Source organism: Pezoporus flaviventris, unplaced genomic scaffold (assembly GCF_033815535.1).
Source record: "Pezoporus flaviventris isolate CSIRO_AGI_PZ_B2104156 unplaced genomic scaffold, CSIRO_AGI_Pfla_v1 ptg000013l, whole genome shotgun sequence".
In the NCBI taxonomy this organism is placed as follows: Eukaryota; Metazoa; Chordata; class Aves; order Psittaciformes; family Psittacidae; genus Pezoporus; species Pezoporus flaviventris.
The window spans coordinates 20,244,547-20,271,665 of record NW_026892561.1 but is presented as its reverse complement, the minus strand read 5'-3'; the positions used below and the strand labels follow the sequence as shown (position 1 = coordinate 20,271,665).

The 27,119-nt window shown below is 36.7% G+C and overlaps 1 protein-coding gene across 4 annotated transcripts in view; it reads left to right on the top strand.

The window, feature by feature from the left end:
- Positions 1-821: 821 nt before the first annotated feature.
- Positions 822-27,119, top strand: part of RABGAP1L (RAB GTPase activating protein 1 like) — a 221,620-nt gene continuing 195,322 nt past the window's right edge. For 2 of the 4 annotated variants that reach the window (XM_061452053.1, XM_061452052.1), the window contains exons 1-10: positions 861-1,044; positions 2,273-2,465; positions 4,125-4,335; positions 6,681-6,855; positions 7,620-7,780; positions 8,595-8,705; positions 13,112-13,178; positions 14,829-14,931; positions 16,143-16,309; positions 19,928-20,072. In XM_061452053.1, coding sequence (XP_061308037.1) covers positions 910-1,044; positions 2,273-2,465; positions 4,125-4,335; positions 6,681-6,855; positions 7,620-7,780; positions 8,595-8,705; positions 13,112-13,178; positions 14,829-14,931; positions 16,143-16,309; positions 19,928-20,072 — 1,468 coding nt within the window. In that variant the 5' untranslated portion in view covers positions 861-909. Of the gene's footprint in view, positions 1,045-2,272; positions 2,466-4,124; positions 4,336-6,680; positions 6,856-7,619; positions 7,781-8,594; positions 8,706-13,111; positions 13,179-14,828; positions 14,932-16,142; positions 16,310-19,927; positions 20,073-27,119 lie in introns of those variants that run through there. The other 2 variants (XM_061452054.1, XM_061452055.1) reach the window with 2 other exon arrangements.

The following is a 27,119-nucleotide window of genomic DNA, read 5'->3' as shown; positions in this document are numbered from 1 at the left end:
TCTTCTAAGAAGTTTTTAATGCTATACAAGTCAGTTATCCCAAAAATTTGAGTTATTCTGGGATTTCTGTGAATAATACCCTCACTGGTTGAGGGATAAAACTGTGTCTAAGTTCGGGAGAGGGAAAATCTTCTTGTAGCGTTGCCTGTATCAATAGTTATTACAAGCCTAGTTTTTGAAAGACCAAAATCGTGCTGACTGTAGTTTCAAAAGGGATAGACTGCTTTCAATACAAGAATATTTTATAGTTCTCACAGTTTTTTCTTTTTGGTCCAGAGTTGCTAAACTGCCTTTTGTGACTAGCATGTGAAATAATACCATTCAGAATGGTGAAGAATATGCATGTCTGTTTTAAATTCTGTTTTTGTGGTTCTCTGTAGCTAGACCTAAATTTGCATTCTTTTAATGATCACTTGGTGAAACTGTAGTTGAGAAGCAAGCATGGCACAGTTCTGCAGCATTGTATTGCTGTGAAGGACAATGTGAAGCTAAACCTGTGTTTGTTCACCAGTGAAAACAGACATTTGGTTGAACTACCCGTTGGGCACTTCCCAGCATCGGAAAGGTGACAGACAGTAGCAGTTTGTTTCCCCCCTGTGCTATATGTGAAGTGGGGAAGTGAAAGCTCTGAGATGAACTTCCTCATGTGTTATCTATACACGTAGGTAACAGCTGCTGCTAAGTCATAGTATTTTTAAATATATACCCTAAAAATCATACAGACTATCTGAAAAAAGGTTTCTTAAACCAATGATTTCAGAGTTTGAGGAATATAGTATAATACATTCATAAAGTTTCCACAATAACTTCACATTATACCTATTAAAATATTGTTTACAGCTTCAAGCCTGCTTATTTAATATTTTTCCTTCTTTGTTAGTTCTTGTGGCAGGAGAATACTGGGCTGAGATGGAAGTCAAAACATCATTTAGCAAAGCCAGCAGGATTCCTGAAACTGTATCCACATTAATTAATGAAGAATTTGTCCTGGTTCATCAGCAATCTGAGGATACCTCTGGAAAAGATGAAAAACCTCAGCTGAAGGTTTACTATTACTTTATTTTAAATGCATAGTAAGATATGTATTGATAAAACAATTCAACTTCTTTTGAGTATTTAAAGATACTTGTGTGTGTTTGAGGAGGCTCTTAGACTGCAGTTATTTGTCCTTGGTTATTACTTGTGAAATTAACTGCTTGGATGAAACAAATCTGTCCAAAAGTGGCAGTTCACTTTTAATAACTTCTTCAGGGGTCAGCTTTATTATATTCTGTGGTTTTATACATTTGTAAAGGACTAAAAAGTTCTTTTTAAAGAGTGAGCTTCAGATTAAAGTTTGGGAAGTATTCTTTATGTAGGGATCAGATTTCTCTAAATGTTTTTATCTTAAAAGAACATAATTAGGCCACATAGGAATAGACCACAGAGGGTTTTGGTTTTTACTTTTTAATTTAGTTTTCCTGCTTAGTGTTACTTCAGGCATAACTAAGACATTTTTCTAAAAGCTTTCTTCTGCCTCTTAGTAGCAGAATATTTTAGCATTTGGGTGACAGCTGATTGGTTAATTACAAATTTCCCCACTTGAGTTGCAGTGGCTGATTTACTGGTTTTGGTCTGCTTGAAACAATAGGAATCTGTTCCCCTTGAAACCACAATGAGTACTCATTTTGTCTTTGCATAACTGGCAGTTATTTACAGCCAGTGACTTCTGCCTGTATTAAACACTAGCTGCTTCTTTAGTAATTGTCTGTAAAGAGGCAGGTGAGCTGGAGGTAGAATCCAAGATGCAAGTTTATTATTGGCCATGGCTTTCTTTGGTCTGAAAAGTGAGTACTTGTGAAAGGCTGTATGTCCCTCCACCCCCACCAGGGAACGTCTCACCATTTTCTTACCATTTCTGTGGACTTGCATCCTTCCAGTCTGTGGGACAATTGGTGAAACAACTGAAATGGATGTGGCTGAGAAAGTAAAATTTTGTTTAAGACTAATCAATAGCAAAGTCTGATCTCCATTATGAATGGAGGGTATAAATGTGCAAACCTCTTATTTTGAGAGGTCTGTAGCTTTTCGATGCATGGTTTCTGCATTAGCATTAAAAACGTGCATTATATGTTGGACATTGGATTATATTTGATTTAATTTTGTTGATTCTTATTCTGTTGTCCTGTTCAGCAAAGGTTTTTAACGTTTGCAATGGGTAAGATTATATGTTTGAAAAATAATAGTGAAAGTAAAGCTACAAGTGTCTTTAAAACGTGTCATCTGCTTACAGGTATTTTCAAATGGAGATGATCAGCTGGAGAAAGCAATGGAAGAGTTACTGAGGGATTCTGAAAAAGACCAGAACGATTTCACTGCTCTCCAAGAAGGTTCCAGTGATGCAAGCAGCCAGGCAGCTCAAGATGATTCAGCAGGTCAAACACATACGCCATCTTTGCACCTTGCTTTAGATCCTTCTACTACAGGTATTGCTGAAGTGCTTCCTCCAGCAATCATGTATGGCAGTTTTTTTCTTTATGCAGCTTCAGGTTAACCTGAAAATGAATATAAAGCTTTCTGGAGCTTCATTCTAAAACTGTGCTGAACAATATCCTGGGCTTCCTCTCCTTTTCTGATTATGTGAGGATAATAGACGGGAATAGATTGTCATCAGATTGATAGCCTATGCTGCTCAGTTTTGGTCAAGATAATTTTCATTTTGTCTTCAGTCCTAGATAAGTTAGGCCTAAGTGTTGTATAACTTACTGAAAGGGCTATAGCTGAGGTAGAAATGCTACTGATGACATATGAGAAATTCCAGGGCAGTTTTATTGATAGTACTACTTGGAAATGGAATATACCTTGTGAAAACTGATAAACTTTTCATCTCTGATTCTACTGCCAGTTATCAGTAACGACACATTTGAAACTGCTGTTTGCTGGGAATGATTGTGATACTTTTCTGGTATTTGAAATTTTAGTAAAAAAGAGAAGACAGAAAACTTTTTATATAAAATATATTGTGTATTGTAGATTTTTAAAAATGTATCTCTGTATATTAGGAATACAAGGCTGTGGCCATCTCTGTGGGCCTTGTACTAGACATTTTCTTTTTTCCTCAGTGGTATGCAGAGCACTTCTGTGACCTTGTGTCAGATAATTCCAAAAGCATCTGCTTGGAAAGTGGTGGGGAAAAAAAAAGTTTTTGTAGTAGAATAAGACAGCTTACGCATAATGGAAACACCCGTCTCTTATATACACATACACAGTTTTTCAGCCTTTATGATTTAAGTATCATGGAAATACTAGCTATAGTAATAAGGAATAGAAATATCAGGATTGCTTAGAGAGGTTTGGAATGTCTGTCTTTGGAGATATGAAATCTCATCTGTGTAGGGCTCTAAGTAACCTGATCCAGTTTTGAAACTAGCCATAATCTAACCTGATCTGTCTTTGAGCAGAAGTTAAAGCTAAATGACCTCTAGAGGTCTTTTCCAACCTAGATTACTCTGATTTGTCCACCACATCTCCTCTCATTTCTCAAATGACAAAATGCCTTAAAAAACCCCACCAGAAAACAACAATAGTGGCAAAACTGCCAAAAGCCCTCTCAAGATCATCCCAGTCCATACTAGCGATAAAGTAGAAAAAGAATGTTTCTTTTCTACTAAGTAGAGGAGCAGACAGATATCCTTTTTCTTTTTTCCAGCTCTCTGATGGTTACATGCAGTTAACATAGCTATCCCAGGAATGTGAACCCCATTTCATAATTCTACGCAAGCTGCAAAGACCTGGGAGGAAAGAGAATTAGAGGCATCTTTATGTAAAATGATGAGTAGGAACTAGAAAGAGATATAAGGAAACTAAAGAACATCTGGTGAATAAGCTTAAACAAAAATTGTGTTCTGGCACTGCTAAAGAGAAACAAAAGGCAATTTGTCCTTATGCCATACTTGGAGATATGTGTTAGAATAGAATAGATTTAAATTAAGCTGCCGGATTTCTTCCTATTAGAGCTGAACATTTGAACACCATGTCCATTTTCCAAATGGGTAGGAGGTTTTGCTCATTCAGCAAACAACGTGTAAAAAAAAAAAAAAAAAAAGCAAAGCAAATGCTTAAAGAAGTGGTTTCTTCATTTTCAGAAATCTCTGCACCAAGGCCGTTTTTTCCTGGTGAACCCCTGGAAGAGGACAGTGTATTGTTTAACAAACTGACTTATTTAGGTTGCACAAAAGTGTCTGCCCCTCGAAATGAACCAGAAGCTCTACATGCCATGGCAAACATGAAATCCTCAAGTCAAGCCTCTTTACCTGTAACACTTTATGTTCCAAACAATCCGGAAGGCTCCGTAAGGTAACATACAAATTTTTCTTTTGTTACTTGCACAGACACATAAAAGGTGGCTCTGACTTTGTTACTCGCACGTTGAAGTAGAATTGCTGGATTTGTGCCTAAAGTTCTTGCTGAAGACAGTTTTGAGAAATTCCTCTGAAGCCACACAATATGTGCTTACATTTAACATGCAGTACATAGTTGATGGTAGCAGTTGCCGTACAGTGTCAACAGAAGCGTATATTTCTACCTGCATCTCTGTTCTAATATAAGATTTCCGCTGTGAAGGGAGAGCTGATAATGCCTAGAGTCTAGGGAGATTGGGAGAAAATAATCACCTCCAAGGTAAATAGAATCATAGAATAGTTAGGTTTGGAAAGGACCTTAAGATCATCAAGTTCCAACCCCCCTGCCATGGGCAGGGACACCTCACACTAAACCATATCACCCAAGGCTTCGTCCAGCCTGGTCTTGAACACTGCCAGGGATGGAGCATTCACAACCTCCCTGGGCAACCTATTCCAGTGCCTCACCACCCTAACAGGAAAAGCATTTCCTCCTTATATCCAATCTAAACTTCCCCTGTTAAAGTTTGAACCCGTTACCCCTTGTCGTATCACTACAGTCCCTAATGAAGAGTCCCTCCCCAGCATCCCTATAGGCCCCCTTCAGATACTGGAATATGTTGAGGCAGTAGTAGTCCTGCTGGCTTTTGGTTTTGGGTTGAAGAGGTTTGAATTTTAGACTCTTCCATAGATGCTGAATACTTAAGACTTGCTAGTCTCTGTTTCTGGACAGCTATGATAAAGCCAAAACCTGAGTTTGGCTCAGGATGCATATGCTGATAGTCTCTAGATACTAAAAAAAATTTACCTGCCCCTTGTGAGAAGGGTCTATTTAAGTAGTGATGAAAGAGTCGAGTTCTTAATCAGGGTGCAATAAAGGTGCATCTGTAGCATTTCTGTATCCAGAAGTAGGGAGCATCAGGATATTCAAGGTTTTTATGTTTAAACTCTGATACCAAGATATCTTGGATATCTGTATCAATTATATGCGTAGATTCCTTTCCTGTGCTTTTCTGTGCCGCACCTATGTGTTTGCTATCATCTTGTGCAGAAAGGACTTTCAAGCACATGTTTTCTTCTGATTTGCTCTTTGAACCAAATTTAAATTTTCATTTGACATTATGACAATATTTCAATTGAATTAGGAAATTACACGGCATAATTTTATGATGCAACTGCCACATGAACGCAAGGTGTTAGGGTGCTGTACGTATTTTCATAGCTATTCAAGCTGTATTTCATAGCTTGAATGTGGCCATTCAGGAAGGCTGAAACTGAAGGTTCCTTTGATCTTCAATTGCAGAAGACATCATTACGCAAAGAACTGCCTAGGAATTTGCACAGAACTCTAAAGGTGAATCCATGTGTGACATAATACACTCAATCACAGTTCGAGTGACACCAGTGCCATCTTTGAGGAATGTTTCTATTCCATTCAGACAGTTATCTGAATACTTGTCATGTGGGGTTTCATTTACCATGTCCCACCAATAGTACAGTATGCTAAATCCTGTCTGGAATTTTCCTGCTTGTAGAAGACTAGTCCTTTATTTTTATTGTTACAGGCTTGAGATTCTATTCCAGGTAACAAATGTTTACTTACCTTTGATGTGAACGTGCATATGGACAAGTAGCAAAAAGACAAAGAACTGTGGAACTCTGTTAGAAACTCACTGTCTGGTAGTCTGTTCTGAGACCACCACCCCTGTTGTCTTCTTTAAAGTTTCTGAAATATTCATTGGGTTCGGAGTTTGAGAGGAATTTAAAATTTTGTATGAGCCCTTAAATCTGTGATTAATATTCACCTGAACATGGCAGCAAGCATTTGCTAAGCTATATAGTCCTGTAGAATCTGAATAAATAATGTTTCCTTAATGCTTTCTTAAACAGAGATACAAAAGAATTTAAATCCATCAAAATTAAAAAAGCCATTTAAATGTTAACATTGCATTTTTTTGGTATGCAAATCACATACTCACAATTGCTGTAGCTTCTGCATTTCTTCTCTTTTTCCCTAATGATTGCAGAGCAGTGATGGTCATTGTTACTGCATGATGTAGAAATATTTGTCTATATTATGGAGTATAAAAGAAATTAAGCCAGTGTTACAGCCAGAAACATTTAAATCTTAAATTTGCAAAGCCTGACATTTCTGTTCCTACTGCTCATCTTGTGTACTTGAATTTAGTAGTAATTACAGTTTAGATACTAGTTTATCTAACTGCAGAAGAGACTTTTAGGTAGGCATGTTTATTTTATCGACCTTTTTCTTTGATTCCCCCCTCTTCTTCTCCCTGACAGAATAATAAATCAATCAAGCAACACAGAGATAGCCTCATTTCCAATCTATAAGGTGTTGTTTTGTGTGCGTGGACAAAATGGAACTTCAGAAAGTGACTGTTTTGCATTTACTGAAAGCAGCTGTGGAACAGAGGAGTTCCAGATTCATGTTTTTTCCTGTGAGATTAAAGAGGCAGTAAGTATTAAATGTTGTACAGTGACTGGTAAAAAGGATACAAGTGGTATTTTAAGAAGTTACTCCAGATGTGGAAGTGATATATTGTGCCTTGAAAAATGTTAACATATATATAATGAGTTTCACAGAATGTGCAGCTAGTCATAAATGAGTATTAATATAACTTATTTTTTCTTTAGGTATTTCAGTATAATTCCAAAGTGCACTGTGATGGGATGATTTAGGAAGCCTGAGTTTAAGACAAGTATTCTGTTTTTGAGGCCTCATTTGTTTAGATTTCAGAATAAAGTTGCAGTGTAGAGCTTATGAGTTAGAAAGCATCATTTTACTGTACTCTGCCCTAGATATTTTGGGAAGAATTACATGATAGTTTGGGGGAAAAGTTTTTTTCTAGGGTGGAAAAACAGAGGTTTTTCCAGAAATGCAGGAGGAGGCTGTTAGTTGTGCTTTTCAGGTTGTGTATTTAACGATGCATTATTCAGGTCCTCTAATGAGTTGCATTCCTAATCTTATAATAATATATTAACCTGCTCAGCATTACATGAGCAATGAATGTGGCATGAATAGAAACAGGAGATGATGTTACTCAATTTGCTTGGTTATTAAACCCTTGATCTGAATGCTTTGTGTTATATGAGGCATGTTTTGTGTTCACTGTAAGAGGAAAGTGACAGTAATTTTATGACCTTCAAAATCACATCAAATGGTTTTATTGAAAGTACTCTTTTTAGTTTTTGTGAAAGTATTCTTTTGCTTTTCTGCAGGTCAGCCGAATTTTATATAGTTTCTCAACAGCATTCAAACGTTCTTGCAAACAAGCATCTGATCATGTTAAGGACTTTCTTCTTCCTACTCCAGATAGCGATGTGTACACTTTCAGTGTTTCCTTAGAAGTCAAAGAAGATGATGGAAAAGGAAATTTTAGGTAATCTGAATGGAAAGGGAAAAGTGGAAATCTCTTTGAAAAAAGCGTATAGTTATTTGCAGAATGCATAGCTACTGTGTTGCAGTAAAAATTATTTGGCCTCACTTCGTAAGTAGACTCATTATAAAAAGGAAGCTGTTGCTTTGCTTTTACAATTTTCTTCTCCATATCTTTTCTCTCAAGATTAAAAATCATTATACCTTTTCCAAGTTAGTTTCTTTTGAACCTGATTTGTGGTAGGGATACTAAAGGTAGGCCTCTGTAAATGGAAAAGATAGTAGGAACTCTGTTAAACACTTCATTGAACCAGTTCTCTTGAGTGAACCACAATCTAGCAGTCTCTTTATTAATTTATTTTAAATAGGCTAATGAAATCCAAATTTATTGAAGATTCAGAAAATGTAAACTTTTCTCAGTGTTACAGGGGACAGAGGAGGAAAGTATTCTTCGCCTTACAGTTAATTACAGGATGTTTTAGAATGGAAGAGAGAGTTAATAGTAAGAATTAGTTCTGTGAAAATGTCCTATGTATTTTTTCTTCATAGCTGGTATACGGCATATTTTCTATGATTTTAAAACCCCAAATACCCCATGCAGTTTTGGATATATTTGATAAACCCCAGACAGCATACTAAATGTGAGCCTGTAGTCTGTTTTTCTTAAGTGGTGCTTTATTAACTTATCAATAAAGGAAGAGGAGTTGTCAGATAACTCCAGCCATTAACATTGTAAGTGGGCTGCCACTCTCTTTTCTATATTTAACAGTTAATGTTTTATACCTGTGCTAAAGAAACTTGTTTCTTTATTACTTTAGCCCTGTGCCAAAGGATAGAGAGAAATTATATTTCAAGCTTAAACAGGGAATTGAGAAGAAAGTGGTGATTACAGTTCAGCAACTCTCAAACAAAGAACTGGCCATTGAAAGGTAAGATTCTTGTAAAAAATAATGCAGGTAATGTTTTTGAGAGAACAGTATTTAATGTACTTTTTCATGGCTTTGCAAGTTATGTGACAGGAAAACATACAACGACACAGAAAGTATTACTGCAAAGTTTAATTAATTTATAGGTACCCAGTTCAGTTTTAAATTCCTTCTGAAGTATTTGTGTAATTTTTAGGTGAGAACAAGAAACGTAGCCTGTAATACTCAGACATTCTTGGCTTTTGCTTTTTAATTGTCTTTTTGAATGTGGTGTTAGGATACTTAAAACATTCAAATGCTTTTGATTTTGCTTTCTGTTGGTTTTAAGTAGTGAAAAACTGTGCATTTATTGTAATCCTGCTTTACCAGCATCTTGCTGTTTAGTGTAAGTAATGAAGTTACATTGTTTGAGCTACATTAAATCTTGGAGCATATTAATCTATTAGATCAGTGTACTGGAACACTACAAGTTTGGACTCAACCTCCTGTTTAGAAGGAGCAATCTTTTGGTGGAGTCTTCAAGATAAATAGGATTCCTTTGTAGTTTTTTTATAACGTGATTCTAGTGTCTGTCTTCAAGTGGTGGTGAAGAGCCTAGGAATGGTTGGTAACTCGTGTTTCATGGAAATCACACCACGGGTATCCCTTTTGGACAGCATAATCTGACCTTTTGTGCAAAGCATGTGCACAAGAAGTGGACTGTGCATATGAAGAATAACTCTAAGTTACTATGTTTGTTAACAGTACACTCTTGTTACTATAGTAGTAGTAGGTATTGCATTAATTTAAATTAGGAAATCCTTCTCAATAGCTCAGTTTTTAAAAATAGCAACCACCACCAGATGGCAATCTTATCAAGGAGTCACAATGGGAGAATATACTGTTACTGAAAAGGGAATTAAAGATAATGGGAGAATCAAGAAAAAAAACCCCACAACCCTCCCAGAATTTAAGATTAATGTCTTGACTTGCTTTCAGACTTTGATTTCAAAAACAAAACTGAAATTTTAAGCAAGGAATATATAGCAAATTTTTTATGAATATTCTTTTGTGTTGTAAAATTGTACTTTTGCTACTCATTGGCTTAAAAAATGCTATTTTAATTATGTTTTTAATTGAAATAATTTTGGCTTCAGAATTCAGTTAATAAATTATGAGCTCTTTTAAGCATTTCTAAATAGCATTTATTGGTTTGATTTCCCTCTCTCTTCCTCCTCCTCAAAAGTAAAGCTCCCTTCCTTAGAAATAAGCTTTTATTTTGGTATTGTTTAGGATATTCAATTAAGATGTTATTTTTATTGCCACGAGCTTTGCTGAGAAAAAGTTATTTAGTTGACATGACATACACAGGCTTGTAAGTAATTTATTGTTCTTACTACTCATAATATTAAAATTCAAAAGCAGTATAGCCGATCAGGTCATATCAGGCAGTGAACTTTTAAGCAATTTAATGTGTCTTCAGAAGTATTTCTAAGTGGAAATCATAATGCAGAAAAATGTTGTTGCTAAAGAAGTTTGGTCTTTGGCCTAAAGAATCTTTCTTCCTGGTTTCAGTAGAGTAAACCTGGTATCACTCAGAGAAACTTGCCACCTCCTGGTGTTTGGATAGGGCCTGTTGCTTTGTTGATAGAGTTGGTTACTCTCAGTTGAGTTACTTTGGCCCCTAGTAGAAGCTAGTGACCCCTCTATTATTATAAATTGTAGTTCTCTCAGAGATTTTCTACCCTAGGAACAAAAAATAGCAGGTCAGTCTACTGCAGTGTTCTGCCTGGTCTAATTAGTCTTACAGAGGAGACTGGTTGTGTTGTTAAGCGTAAGTCCTAGCACACTAGCTACCTCTGTTGCTTTACATGATGCTGCATTATGCAATATATATAAAGCAAAATTGTTGTCTATTGTTTTATTTACCAGTTTGATTTTTAAGATTCTAGTAGGGAGAATATGGAGAAAGAAAAATAGAATTGCGGATGCAAGTTACTGTTTAAGTGTAATGAGGTAGAAAATGAAAATCACATATCCAAACGTAATAAAGGCAGACTTACTAGATGGCACAGTAATTGCATATAGAATCATAGAATCGTTAGGGTTGGAAAGGACCTTAAGATCATCAAGTTCCAACCCCCCTGCCGTGGGCAGGGACACCTTACACTAAATCGTATCACCCAAGGCCTCGTCCAGCCTGGTCTTGAGCACTGCCAGGGATGGAGCATTCACAACTTCCCTGGGCAACCCATTCCAGTGCCTCACCACCCTAACAGGAAAGAATTTCCTTCTTATATCCAACCTAAACTTCCCCTGTTTAAGTTTGAATCCATTACCCCTTGTCCTGTCACTACAGTCCCTCATGAAGACTCCCTCTCCAGCATCTCTATAGGCCCCCTTCAGATACTGGAAGGCTGCTATGAGGTCTCCATGCAGCCTTCTCTTCTCCAGGCTGAACAGCCCCAACTTTCTCAGCCTGTCTTCATACAGGAGGTGCTCCAGTCCCCTGATCATCCTCGTGGCCCTTCTCTGGACTTGTTCTAACAGTTCCATGTCCTTTTTATGTTGAGGACACCAGAACTGCACGCAATACTCCAGGTGAGGTCTCACAAGAGCAGAGTAGAGGGGCAGGATCACCTCCTTCGACCTGCTGGTCACACTCCTTTTGATGCAGCCCAGGATACGGTTGGCTTTCTGGGCTGCAAGCGCACACTGCAGCCGGCTCATGTTCATTTTCTCATCAACCAGCACCCCCAAGTCCTTCTCTGCAGGGCTGCTTTGAATCTCTTCTCTGCCTAACCTGTAGCTGTGCCTGGGATTGCTCCGACCCAGGTGTAGGACCTTTCCAGTTAATAGCATTGTTGAAATGATATTTGCTTTCATCTTTGTTCAAGATACAATAGTTTCACTGCTTTCAGGCAAACAGACTGTATCTTCATTTCTAACCTGTGAATGCTCAAATAATCTCTTAAAATTTATGTTTGTTGAAAAATGTAAATTTTCATTTGGGTAAGTGGGATGCCCAGATGACAGAACAGCTTTTGTGCAGACTTAGAGAATGTGGAAATGGCGGGCTCTTCCTGGTGCGTTCAGTTACCTGGTGGGAAGGGTACAGAGGAAATGGAATTAGATTTTTCTGGGAGGTGTGGCATGGTAGGATTAGAATTAATGGACACAGATTACTTCACTGGAAATGCCTGTTAATTAGGCCAGTTGTTGTCAGTACAAATGGAGCATTGGAACATGTTGCTGTAAGAGGTCATTCATTCTGTTCTCAGAGGTCCTCAGGATTTGACTTGACAAAGCCCTGGGCAGCCCGATTCAAGTTGGTCCTCTTTTGGGTAGATGTTTGGGTCAGACTGCTTGTAGAGATTGCTTTTGATTAACATTGTTCTGAGAGTCAGTGATAAAAACTGATATGTCTGATTATATTGGAGAATTGAATTAAAGAACTGAGCTGTACAGAAGAAAAATTCTCAAAGCAAACCCCTCTGAAATACAACCTTATTTTTCTGTAACATTTCATGATTGCTTTTGAGGTGGTTTGGGGTTTTTTGGTTGGTTTTTTTCTGTTTTTATTTTTTCTCATTTGAGGTCAAACTTTTTTAAAAGTCTTTTCAAAATTGCTTGCAGCTTCTGTTATAAATACATAATTCTGTTTGGTATTTTTAAATTCATAATGGAGTATTTTCAGGGAAGGAAGATAGAGATGATTTGCAGAAATTTCAGACCTGGATTTGTGCCTTCACTATTGAGGAAGTTTGAAAGTCTGAATGTTTTAAGAATTTTTTTTCTTTATTAATACTCTTAAAAGTATCAAGAGCATTTTCTTGTTAAATGATTGGACAGGAATTCTGGAATTCAAGGCTTTGTATAATATAGAAGTTCAGTAGTTCAGTTTTAAAAAGTAAAGAATGGAAGTCTAAAAATTGAACAAATACTCTCTTTTTTTCTTTTTTTTTTTTTTTTAAGGTCCCATGATGCTGCCTGTTGTTTTACACCAGTGATATTCTGGGTGATAGAAGGGTGAATTTGTAATATTTTGTATGATTGTATGAAAACAATTTTGAAAATGGTCTGGAGAGAAAGTGAATTTCCTCATCAATTTCTATCGCTCATGTATAGGAACTGTTGATATCTTTAAATTCAATATTATAAGAAGAATTGTTCACTGGTCAGAACTAACTTCTGTCATCTTCATTCTGGAAAATAATTTTCTTGTCATTTCTGTAATATGCATTGTGATGTTTCCTGAGCATTACCATAACACCAACACAAAATTGATAAGAAAGTTTCTCCTTGAATTGCAAGCACTAGGTGGCTGTGCCATTGTGTTCAAGAAAATACTTTTGTATTTTGAAAAACTGATTTCTCTCTCTCTTTCTCTCATTCTCTCTCTCTCTCTCTCTTTCATGTAAACTTAACAGATGCTTTGGGATGCTGCTAAGCCCTGGACGAAATGTGAGGAACAGTGACATGCATTTACTAGACATGGTAATGCTTAGCTCTAATAACCTGTTTAGTAAGATAGAGGTGATTTAAAAAAGCAAACAAAACCCAACGAAACAAAACTCTCATCTCCTTAGTCAACCTGGTGTGCCCCAGCTCCCCGGGGCTCACCATATCGATGCCGGCCTTAGCGCGGATGCCTGCTCGGCGTAGCGCACTGCAGCCCAGAACTTCTGGGCTCAAGGGATCCTGTAGCTGGGGCTACAGGCGCGCACCACCACGCCCGGCAATCTGTTTGGTTTTGTTTGTTGTTTCTGAAATCCTGGGGTTTATATCTTGAAACTAGGCATGAGTTTGTTATATACAGTGGGCAAAACATTTCAATAAATGTCCAAACTGATGGCATCTGTTTTTTGTTCAATTGGTGAAGCACTGATCAGGTCAGTTGGCAGCTGGTTGTTACAAATAACTAAGCTTTCTGTATTGTGTGAAGCATGTTGCCTAAAAATTTAGAGCAAACAATTATTATTTTTTTTTAAATGTGAGTATTAGGGAAGTGGTCTTACTTTTGCAGGACACTGGAAACTTTGCTTTTATTTCCTTCATTTAAATTTAAATTCTTGCTCAGAATTTGAAGTATTCACTTGTCTTCTGTAATCTTCCATTTCTTATGAGCTTCTTCTAAGAGAAGTACAAAATAATATTACACTTTCTGTGATAATATCGATTTACTTCCATGTTCTTGGTAAGTATGCAGCCATTTTCAAGTCAAGAAGTGCATGAGATAACCAGTCAGGGATTTTACAGCTACACAGTAATCCCAGTTTTTCCCAGTCCATTTCTTTAGTCATGTGGATGGTTCTAGCTATCAGTATTTAGTTTTCTTGTCAAACTCTTATTTGTCTGCTTGTGTCTACCTCTATTTGATGTCATTAGTTCCAATTTTCCATTTTTATTATTTGATTAGAAATTTAATATAGTGAGTATAAGGCATGATGAATTGGCTTCTATAAATCTATATAACAACTTTTTACTGTATAGACTGTGTATTTGAATTCCTGTCTTTACTCCATCTACAATTTTATGTATGTTTACATTTCAAGTACATTTAACCACTGAATGTAATGGCTTATTAGTTCATTTCTTGGTTATACTGTATACATATAAATCTGTGTTTTCCTTTAAACCTCTTTTCTCCCTATTTAAATCTCGAGAATTTAGTCACTCTTGCTGCTCTACCACAAATTAGATTGTAGAGTAGAAATGTCAACCTCCTTTCATCTATAAAGAGGCTGCTATACAGGCCTGTTGGATCATTTGGAACTATCCCAGAAAACATGAGGAAGAATATACTTGCCTCATACTAGTAATAGCTCCTCAGCTGCTCAGAAAGTAGAGTGGCAGATATCCCAGAATGCTTTTGTGCTTACAGTAAGCATAACTTCCCCCCTCCAACTTGATGAACTACCTTGTCTTCAGTTTCTTATATAATGTTTCTCCTAACATTTCTTCCTTCTCTTCCATTTCCCTATAACCTTTCTCAGTTGATTATTTCATATTCTTTATTTTGGCTGTATTTGCTACAGCGAACACAGTCTTACTCTGAAGTTCCTAAAACTGTTTTCCCTCCCATGCTCAATTTCTTTGATCACAAAGCATAACTGTTAGTAGAACCCTGTGTGTTTTTATTTTTAGGAATCCATGGGAAAAAGTTCTGATGGGAAGGCTTATGTAATTACTGGAATGTGGAATCCTAATGCACCCATGTTTCTGGTACTTAATGAGGAAACTCCTAAAGGTAATTTAATCTGATTTGTAAATTTGTTTTATGTGACATGGGTTTGATGTATGTGTTTTGTCCTGGGAATAGTGGTGCATATATCGAGTGCTTATAACATTATGCTCCAAAAGCCTGTGGCTAGGAGCTGTTCTGTGTAAAATATGCAATATAGAATATGAATAACACAGAACTGTGTGTTGCTTATCTGGAGATGCTAAATTAATGTTTAGGGCTTTTGTGCTTGTTCCCTTGTTATCAGGACTTTTTGGTCCAAAGCATGCAGAAGTTGTTTTGCACATTCGTTACTTAGCAAAGCAGTATAAATAGTAGGCATTGCTAGTCTCTTTCTTTCAGTTTTCAGGTGACTTGTTTGCAAATAGATTACCTATTGTTTTTGTTTTAAAAAGTTACCAGGGTTACTTGGTACACTGTTTAATGTATACTCTCATTCTCTGCAGCAGGCATTGTAGGGTATACAACTTGGATAAATAGAATGTGCTCTTGCAGCCCAGAACACCAACCGTGTCCTGGGCTGCATCAAAAGGAGTGTGACCAGCAGGTCAAAGGGGGTGATCCTGCTCTCGTGAGACCTCACCTGGAGTATTATGTGCAGTTCTGGTGTCCTCAACATAAAAAGGACATGGAACTGTTGGAACAAGTCCAGAGAAGGGTCACGAGGATGATCAGGGGCACCTCCTGTATGAAGATAGGCTGAGAAAGTTGGGGCTGTTCAGCCTGGAGAAGAGAAGGCCGCATGGAGACCTCATAGCAGCCTTCCAGTATCTGAAGGGGGCCTGTAGGAATGCTGGAGAGGGACTCTTCGTTCGGGACTGTAGTGATAGGACAAGGGGTAATTAGTTAAAACTTAAACAAGGGAAGTTTAGATTGGATATAAGGAAGAAGTTCTTTGCCATAAGGGTGGTGAGGCACTGGAATGGGTTGCCCAGGGAGGTTGTGAATGCTCCATCCCTGGCAGTGTTCAAGGCCAGGTTGAACAGAGCCTTGGGTGATATGGTTTAGTGTGAGGTGTGCCTGCCCACGGCAGGGGCATTGGAACTTGATGATCTTGAGGTCCTTTCCAACCCTGTCTATTCTGTAATTCTATAATGGGTACAATAGTAATAATTGCATAGAGTTTTCAGTTTGAACAACAGTTTACTTCTCTCATTCTTTTGAGAAATTTGAACTTTGACTAATTTTTCTGTATGTGGTTTATTTTTCTGTTTTAGATAAGCGTGTATTCATGACTGTGGCAGTGGATATGGTTGTTACTGAAATAGTAGAGCCAGTTCGTTTTTTGCTTGAGACTGTTGTGCGTGTGTATCCTGCCAACGAACGTTTCTGGTACTTCAGCAGAAAAACCTTCACGGAAACTTTTTATATGAAGTTAAAACAGGTAATCCATATTTGTTTGGGTTTTTTTTTGTTTGCTTGTTTTGTTGTTTTTTTTAAGGAAAGTTGGTACTGTGAGCATTTTATTTTTCTGTCTTAATTTGGTCTTTACAACATGGCACCTGCACTTCAGTAGTTTTTTCTTTTAACTGTTTATTTCTGAGATGCTTATATCGAATCATAGAATAGCATGCGTAGCAGTTAAGTAGCATGTATAAATGTTCAATGCCTTTGTGTCAGGGTTTAATGCCAGCTGGCAACTAATCACTGGGCAGCTGCTCGCTCACTCCCCACTGGTGAAATGGGGGAGAAGAAGGGTAAAAGCGAGAACTTGGGGGTTGAGATAAAGGCAGTTTAATAAATAAGTAAAGCAAAAGCCAAACAAGGAATTCATTCACAACTTCCCTTCAGCAGGCAGGTGTTCAGCTATCACCAGGAAAGCAGGGATCCATTACATATGAAGGTTACCTGGGGAAGACAAATGCCATCACTCCAAAAGGGTTGTTCCCCCTGCCCTTCTTATTCTTCCTCAGCTTTATATGCTGAGTATGACATCATATGGTCTGGGATATCCCTTTGGTCAGCTGTCCTGGCTGTGTCCCCTCCCAACTACTTGTGTACCACCAGCCTTCTTGCTGGTGGCATGGGAGGCAGAAAAGGCCTTGACTGCATGTAAGGACTGCTTAACAGTACTGAAACATCCCTGTGTTATCCACACCTCCCAGCACAAATCCAAACATCACCCCATAGTAGCTACCATGAAGAAAATGAATTAATTCTACCCCACCCAAACCCAGCAGACTTTGTAAACTCAACCAGAATGAGTCGTAAGTCATTGACTTTGTGGGCTTAAACAATTTTCAGCCTACTTATTGAGTTCTCTGTTATTTCATGCAATCTCACCTGTGTGCAGACATCTAAAGCAAGTCTATTTAACTGGTAAAATTGAGAAATGATTCTTAAATTGTTCAGTGTAAAATCAGTTGATATGTAACAAAGGGAAATTGTGGCTACTAAGGTTCAAAATGTGAAGGTAAGTGGCTGTAAGAATATAATCCCTTAAAGGCAAAGGAAGCTAATGCAGACGTTTAAAATTGTTAGACTATTACTGTATTTTCTTTTTTTTTTTAAACTATCTGAGAAAGTCGATTTCTGTGTTTTTAAAAAGAGAGCCTAAGTAGATTCTAGGGAATGGAACAGAATGTAACTAGGGAACGTGACAGTGGATTAACATCAAAAGCCTCAGCTCCAAAGATAGATGGCTTCTCTGTCCAGGACAATGAAGTCTGTGGTATATTTTCTTGCTGATGGAAAATCTTGGCAATCATGCTGTCGGTCATTGTGCAAATGTAGCGTGTTTGACTGTTGGTGAGAAATTCATGTATGCAGTCTGCCTGTTTCCGAGTTATAGCATGCAGAGCCCTTGGCAGGAAACTTCAGTCTTGGGCTATCTCAGCAAGGTGCCCATTCCAGTAAGGAAGCATCGATTGATGTTGTTCCAAAAGAAAGCAAGCAATGAAATGGCATTTCCTGCAAGGGGTAAATGAGACCTGTCTGTATTGGCAGAGGAAAATCTGAACTTTTCTGAGGAAGGATTCGTATAGATTTAATAGTCTGAACTGAGACTGGGGCAGTGAAGTCAGATAAGAGCAATGACATAAATGCGGGTTGCTGTGCGATTTAGGGATTGTTGTATCTATCTTGCTGTGTTACTCATTCACATTTTTGTCATTAGAGCATGATCCTTGTAGAGGTGGATTCCTATATATAGCACATTTGTGCTTCAGTAAAAACAAATAACCAAATTATTTTCATTTTATAGAGATGGGTCTTGCAGTTAATCAGCATGTGCAAGGAGCTGAAGACTTGTAATTCTTGTAGCATACAACAAAGTCCATAATACCTGGTGCCTTACTTCCTCAAAAATAAAAGCTATAGATACTGATGGTTAATAATATTAATGGCATCAATACTTGATTGATTTAACCAAGTACTTTGTAATTACTTGATAATGGGGTTCTGTGAGAATAAAACGGGGATAGTGGTTCTAATATCATCTTGCTAAATGTTACAAAATGCAGGGTATTTCTGCCCTGAAGTTCATTGAGCTCACTTCATGAGAAGTTCAGTCAGCACAACTGGCTGATAATTGGACCCGTTGCTTCTATAGAATATCATCTTTAAAGGAAGCAGATCTGAATGATAACTCTAAAATACAGTAGTAAAGTCTTCTCAGTATTAAGTCATTTATATTGTGTAGTTGAAGCAGTCCCAGTTTAAGGTACCCATCTGCATAATTTCATTAGCTGGTTGAAATTGCAGGTGCTGGTTAGCAGTTCATGTGTATCTCCAGCAAAGGTGTCATGGAGGCTTCTAACTTGATAATAATTTTGTTTGTGTTCAGTTGTTGTTTTTCTTTCTCCCAGAAAAAGTTGAATATTCTGTTACTGAAATGTTTGTTCTCTTTTTCATGGTTAATCAATGTTTTTAAGATGTTCAAAAAATTATTGTAACTAATTAGGCAAGATGCATAAAAAACAAAATAGTACAATATTTTTGGGCTGGTTCATTTAATATAATCATTAGTTTGCAGTTTTATACAATTCTCTACAAATATAGTTATCACTGTAGGTCAATGAATAGTAATACTGGTCAGAACTGTAACTCAGAGGAAAAACTAAAATTGCAATCTTATATCCAGTGCTTAAAGTATAGGTAGCTAACTTCTTTTTCATCTGAAAGTCCATTGAACATGAAAGATTTAGGCTGAACTCTGAAGTTTTCCACCCTGAAGTAAAAAGAAAACGAACGAGTTCATCCTGCCCCGCAGGCTTCGAGGTAGTTAGACATGAAAGTTATCAAATCCCTGAAGAGGCAGATTTGGAAGAAAAACTGCTTTTACAGGAAAAAGAAATTTTTCACTGAAAATATTCTGACCTCAAATTAGTTAAAGATACCATGCTCAGATTTCCAAGTTAAATGAACTGTTAGATTGACAAATATTCATGATTTGTGCATGAGCATGCACACAGGCACATACATGCACATACTTACAAGTAAGAAATGCAGTGTAGGATACAAACAAATACAGCCAATATATTTCTACATTGAAAGGGGTGGTACACTACAGGGAGCTTTTAACAATTTAGTGCTTTCAGGAAGTGTGAGATTTTGTTTCTTTTTTAATCATGTCTTTACCTACTAAAACCTCCTACCATTATTTCCCCCACACCCTCCCCACGCCAGGCATTTGATTCCTGTTTGTCATGTTAGTTACTCCAGTATTTTTCTTGTTTGTGCTCTCTTCTTTTGCTGCAGTTTCTCTTTTGACCTTGTCATTATAGCTATTTAAATTGGTGAGCTTTTTTTTATCATTATTCTGAAAAATACTTAAAGTAGTTGTTAAGAGTCAGCAGTTTTATTTTTCCTACCTGTAAAACTTAGAACAGAGCTATCAATTACTGTTAGTCTACAGGTGCCATTGCAAAGAAATCTGAGGGAGTCTTGCCCAAACTTTTATTTAGCCTTGGTAGGAGATTTGTTTGTGTGTGTTTGGGTTTGGTTTTGGCATGCTATTAGAACTCTATCAACAGTGGGGACCTAATACATACATTTATTTTAGTCTGAAGGAAAAAGCCATACAAATGCTGGGGATGCCATTTATGAAGTTGTCAGTCTACAAAGAGAATCTGCAAGAGAGGAAGAACTGGTCAGCCCAGCAAGTGGAGGAGGGCCTGTATCATCCCAGGAGGATGAGGCAGAAGAAGGTAAGAATACAAGATCACTTACAAGTTCCCAAAGATACTGTTGTTATATTTCTCCTGTTAATTTGTTCATTAAATCTTCCTATTTGTGCCAATTAGAAATACAACTGCTTTGGACAAAAAGATCACACGTAATTTTCTATTAGCAGTGGTTCTTCAGTAATAGCACTTCTACAAACCAACTTGGAGTTCTTCATATTTACCAGTTTGGCGTCCTTCCAGTAGCAGCAGCAAACACATGTCCGTTTTAATGTGCGCTTCAGTATGTGTTACTGATGCACTTGTGCTCTGGCAACAAGATAGAAGACCTTTTCTAGAGGCTTTTTCTTCTGATTTGGAAGCCATTTGCCTTGAAAGTGCTGCTAAAGGACAGCATTGCAATGGGCTTTGAAATGGCAGGCTTTAAGTACCTTTTTGCAAAGAAAAAAAAAAAGAATCCTGAACTCATATGGGGAATTTTCCCACCCCCAAACTGGTTCAGTTGGGCATTATGTTGGGGATTGCTGCTGTTCACAGACCCAGTGTATTTGTTCCTTCTGAAGCTAATAGTACCTCAGTGTCTTTCCCATGTCTTTTTTTGTTTTTCTTTTTTTTTTGGGGGGGGGGGGGGTGGGGGTAGGTTTTCTTTTTTGGTGGTGGTGGTAGTTTTTGTGGGGGTTTTTTGTTTTTTTGTTTTTTTTTTTGTTTTTCTGAAGGCCTTTGATATATTGTCGTCATTTTGTAGTCTGAAGGTTAGCCTGTAGCATTCAGAATTTGGAATAGACTTTCTGTGTGCCATTTTTGATCTTGATATCTGACTAACCAGAACTTGTGATAGTTTTGCAAAGTTATTCTTCAGATATCTGGCACTGTTCTCTCAATACGATATAAAGGCTCACTTACAGAGGAAAAATTCTTTCTTGATTCTTACTTATACGTAAGTAGGTGGATACTAGTTTATGCAACACAAATCAGAACCCTGTGATTAAAACAGTCAAGAACAGACAGGTATGGTTATGTGGTTACTCTTTTCCACTTGCAAACAAAAAAACCTGCTCATACTAAGGGGGCACCAGGCTTACAAAACCCTCAGCCAATTGCTTATTGGTGAACTGAAAACCCTTTACTGATTCCTGAAGGGAATGGGATGGGCATTGATTATTCTTTTCCTTGCATCAAGTACCACTTCTGAACAGTAAAAGTACTATTTTCTCTAAGGGAGCTTTTATATTTAATTGCTATTTGGGATTGCTTTACTGTTCATAGCAAGAATTATTTTAGATTTGACCTTTGGGTCTTGTGGTTCTGCGTAGAGTAGTTTAACATCTGTGAGTGGCGTTCTCTGTGCTGGATATTTGAGTTGTGTAATCAGAATGTTTTCTGGAGCTTGTTTGATAGGATAGGGTCCAAGTAGTGTCTTGACTACTTTTTTTTTTTTTTTTTATATTGCTTCTTACTGGGAAGAGTAAAGCACTCTTCCAGAAGCTGATAAATGTAGCACAATTAATAATAATTTGTATATTGTCCTCTTGGTACTATTATAGAATGGCTTTACTTTATTATAAAATATTCCACTGGGGTATGAACCTAAGTTTAACTTTGGTTTAGCTTCCCAATGCTAGTTTGCATATTTTAAATGTAGATTACTTCCTAAGAGAAGACATTAAAAATATCATGATGTGACTCTGTTCTCATGGAAACTGCATTTAGAGTTATCTGCCTAGAAGTTGTCTATCCTGGTGGATATGCAGGTTAAGTGAGTCATTTGCAGTTGATCTAAACAAATCTCTTCATTATTTTTCTTTCTTTTTCTTTTCAGGGTACTAATTATGATGATGGAAAAAAATCCCCTTGAGTTTACAATGTCTTGTCTTAGCCTTGGAAGAAGGCTTTTTCGTTTCTTTAACATTAAGGATGGCTACCTGGCCATATAGGGTTTTTTTTCTGCTTGCAGCCTAAGACAGGTGTGCATTATAAGGATTTTTACTATTTCATAGGCCAGAGGCTGGTGTTCCCATTACAGATACTGAGGATTATTACTCGTTCTCTTATTTTTGTTGTATCTTCATAATCTATCCTGCATGCCCTCAGAATATTATGTAATTTACTTCAGAAGCACTATACATTGCAGTTTCATTTGTATAAGAATGCATGCCTCATCTGGACCTTACCTGATTTCTGTGTACTCTGTGTGTGTGCATACACACAGCTCAGCGGGATGTCTTATGTCATGAGCATATGAATAAAGATGTTCATAAGAAAGAAGGCATTTTTTCCAATATTCTTGTTCTTTTTGTTTTAATGAAGGCCAAACATGATTCCTGCCCCCTGCAATAATGATTTAAAATAATTAGTATACTAGAGTTAGGCATAGTCCCTTTCAAATGTGCAGCAACTGTTACAGAAAATTGAGATATATTCCCTAAATAACATACTTAGATTTTTAATAGCTTTTTCCCATTTTAGCTTTATTTTTCATCTGAACAGCTATATAAAAAAACCAGACTTTTGCGAAGACTGTGCAGTAGTTACTTAAAGTGAGGTTGATCTTGGAAGATCTCTCCTTTTTTAAATTATTAATATTGTAATAGATATTTCTGGCAACCTAGTCATGTAAGGTTCCTTGCTTTGGAGATAGTAATTTTAAAAATATGGTTAATATTAATGATTTCTTATCAAAACCTAGAATGTAAAGTACACTCCATAAGAAGTTTTGTATTACAAAATATAATTTTAAAATATTAAAATATATAATGAGGAAAATATTACAGTTCCTGGAATGGTTTCAGATAAAGTGAATTTAAGTATCAGTTTTTATCAACAAGCAAAAAGGTCACTGTTAATATTTAATTTTGAGTAGAACCTTGAAAAAGTTGCAGAACACAATCGGTTGAACTAATCTTTTTGCAGCGTTAAGAGTGAGAACATGTAACAGAAGTGATGGTATACTGCATTAGTCAAAAAAGGCAAAGCTGCCCAAAGCATTTTTATTGTAGTGTCATTCTATGGCAGGATAAAGTGGGTGGCTGCATGTGTGAGCCTAAGGATTGGAGAAATTTGCTTTCCAGAAGCTTTTGCAAGGAGAATATGCGGTCCTAGAAACAAATAACAAAGGGGAAGAACAAGTTGTCTTCTTCTAGCAGCAGTGCTTGCTTAGACCATACATGAAATGCTGACTTTTGTTTGGCTCTAATATTTTAATTCTTTTTTTAATATTTCAGGAGAATACTAAATAACACCGTTGAGTTTCTTCTTGAATCAGAATAATGTCAGAAGATCAGGGATCACTATAAGTGGGAGCAATTCTGCTTAAAAACAGAAAATGGTTTTTAAACTGATTGTAACTGAGTTAATTTTTTTTTTTTCCATGTGGTCCTGTGTGTGTGATTACTTGGTTTTGTTCCAATCCAAAAATTGCCTGCGGTGTAATCACGGGATGCTTAGCGGACATTCTTGAAGCAGGTAATTCATGATAGGTAAAAGATAACACGCCTTGCAAGTCTCCAAAAAGTTTTCTGAGCATGAGTTGGAGATTGCCTCTAGAGTGCTCTCAGATGACTTCCAGGAATACAGAACTGTTCGGGTTTGTGTTTTTATTTACTGCAGCAGTAGGTTTCATAATGATTTAGATACTACTTTTCTGACTGCTAGGAACCGAGCAGGGATGTAGTTGGCTGTGTAGTCGGTACTGATCCATAGTGTTATTAAACGAAAAAGAATCCTGTTGAAATGTGTTTGGTGTTTAGTTATTGGCATTTAATAAGAAGAAATCAGATTTAAATATGAAGCTGTAGGAATAAGAAGGAGCAGCAAAAGAAAAGAAGAAAGAATCTTAGGAGGGTAAAACTATTTCTGTGTTCTGTCTAACTGTCTTAAATTGTAAGAACAAAAAGAGATAGAAAAAATAGTGTAAGAGGTATGGAAATTCTGTGGGGAGATGGTGAAATTTGACAATGAAAATAGTAATGAAAGGACCCTGAAAGCTTCCAAAAAATCTAAGTGTACTGGACAGCACAAAAAATGGTGCGTACAATAGATAAGGAGTCAGCAATACTAAATGATTGAAGATGATCAGCCAGACTAAATCAGGATACTGTGTGAAATGTTGTGGGTGGACAGAGGCTGTTTACAGGATTCAGAAAAGCAAAATAGTAAAGGAAGTGGTGATACAGGAGTCAATAGAGCTATTGAGAGTATTTTGTGATGAAGTAGGGGTTTAGAATGAGGGATAGTGTGAACAAATGAGGGTGATTTAGTGAGAAGAATGACATTGGTAGTGTGGAAATAGTCAACTCTGCATTTTTATCCAAATTAAAGGTAACTTGATGAAACTCATAGGAACTATTTGTTAGCAGAGTACAGGGTAGTACAGAGTAATGTTGATGAGTCCTAACCATGATAAATTAAACTGTGTTGGAGTCTTTTTGCCATCTCCATTAAAAATGAGCTAAAATGATACAAACCCAAATTCATGAGTTCATTTGGCTAGTGGCTGTCTTCAGACAAGAACTTTCTGCTGCAGTTCCATAATTGCCAAGATGAGTTTTAAAATACAAGCACTTCTGAAGAATGCAGATCTGTAGCTTCCAAATGAAAAGAAACTATTCCTGATGGGCCTGATGTCATTTTTATGGACTCTGCTATCCATTCTCTCAGATTGGATTATTTTCATGCCTTAGAAGTTAACTTTTGTTACTAAAAATCATAGAATAAGTGCACTCAGTTGACTTCTGCAGCTGTTATTGTGCTGCCAGAGAGAATATAATCCCTCAGTATATAAAAACAAAAATACTGAGTGCAGAAGACTTTTTTTTAATATGTGCTGAATGGTAGCAGTTGTTACTGATAGTTACAGTTGTATTTAAATTCGGTCATGCAAGTATGGCCTTTCTGTTAAAAGGCAAGTGTTTGAAATGTTTGGAATTGGAAGCACTTCTGTGGGTTACAGAAGTATTTCATGAAATTGCACGGCTGCAAAAGAAATGGAAAATTGGAGAATTCTAATTTTGCTTCTGTTCCAGTTTTATGGGGAGCTAGAGTATATGGAAGGTCACCTGCCTGGGGATCAGATTCTTTCCTGTCCTGTAATCCAGGTTGCTGCTGGAGTTCACTTTATAAGCTAGGTTTGCAGGTTAGGCCCTTGAAGAAATGTGACTTAGTCCGAGCTGTTGTCTTCCCCTCTTCCTCTCCAGTGTCTGCAAGACACTCCTGCAGGGTGTGTCTGGGTAGATATTATAGGTAGGGATTTTTTCTTTAATAAAACATGTTGCTTACACTGACTTTGTAGAGTTCAAGGCAAAATATAATTCCATAATCGTGGCCTGGGATTGATGAATACTCCAGGTAAATCTGCTGACGGCTTTGTTTTATTCTTCCAGAATGATGGGAAAAATTACTTTCAAGTTAAGGGAGTTTTCAGTTCCTTGGGTACATAGGTGAAGTATGTTTCTGGTTTTCAATTATCTTTTTACAGTTTATATAAAACCACTTCAGATTATGGTGTAAAATAGACACTTTTCAAAATAGACACTTCAGTAATAGATGAACATAAATTTGTGTTTGCATCTTGTCTACATGCAATTCCAAATTATTTTGAATGTTTTGAATGCTTTGAGAAGTGGTTGTCTTTTGCTTGTTGGCCTATAAATAGTGTGGTAAAAGTGTGGTTTAAAGTAATCTGAAGAAGGAATTAGAACTTGCTACTGCTAGAGGGTCTTCTCAGGTTTCTGTCATGAGTGCCATACTTTTTGTGACCTCAAACTGCCTCTACTATGCTTACATAATTTCACATTTCATATAATTAAAAAAATAAATCTTACTTAACCACCTTTATATAATTTATATAAAGATGATTAAAAGACATTACTTAAACTGTTCCCCCCAACTTTTTACTAATGACCTCATTAGCTTCCTAGTATTTTGTTAATTCTAAGTTTTTTATAAGCAAAGTGCCTTGCATGCTGCCTTGGTAAAATGCTAAGAAATACATAATTTTTATGTGTTTCTAATGTTGATTTTTTTTTTTTTTTCATTTGATTATATCAAATATGGGAGTAGATGCTAATCTACAAATTTGTTAATATGAATACTGAGTAAAGAATTCGGTTGCCTTAGAATTATGACATCTCAAATCTGATAAAGATGTCAGTTTTCAGACAGCACAGTACATGTGGAAGATGTTTGTATTTACAAGAATACCTCCACTGTGCAGCATTTAGTTGGCTTTGTCATCTATGTGGGAGCAAAACTACTGAACTGAAGTGATAATTTTTCTCCACTCTTTTATTTAGCTTTAAGCATTTGTACATCACCTTTAGATATGTCATGGTGGCTCACTTGTACATTCACTACATGAGGGCGGAATCATCTCTTTGCCCATGTTTTTACAGTCAGATTCGGATGCACAGTTAAATTTTATTTTTGTGACTTTTTAAATGATTCGTGTTTAAGATGACAGGGCCTGTGTAGAAACTATAGATAGAATTAAGATACGTTTTTAAATGTAGAATTTTTGTTGTAGTAAGAAAGTCAATTTGGCTACCCATTTAACACAGCCAATAGGATTGTTTCAAAGTAGAGGAGTGGATCCTTTGAGAGATTTTGCACAGACTTCTTTATAAGATGTGTGAAAACCATTATTGTATGCAGTGAGTGAAACACAGACATCATCTAATCTGATCAGCATGCTGTTCACCCTCTTTCAGTGTTTAACAAATGTAAGTTTTTTTGAGATCTAGATTTTCAGTTATGTAGAAATGCAGTTAAATTTGCAAACTGTTTGGAAGGTAATAAAATTTTTCGGATTCATCAGCATTTAGGTTTTGCTTGAATGATTGTAAGTAAAAAATACGTATCTTAAAGTTCATAAAAAAAAAGAATAAGATTATTTTTTTTTTGCTGTTACTGGTTTGCTTCTTGTGAAGAATTTGTGTATCTTTTTTGGTTTTGCTCCCTTCATATGTACTTAAGTAGCTGGCAAATTTTTTTTTCTTTGACTTAATTATGTAACCTGCATAGAAACAGAAAGTTCCTGTGAGCAAGTTCATTGCAAGTTGTCGTTGTTCATATTCA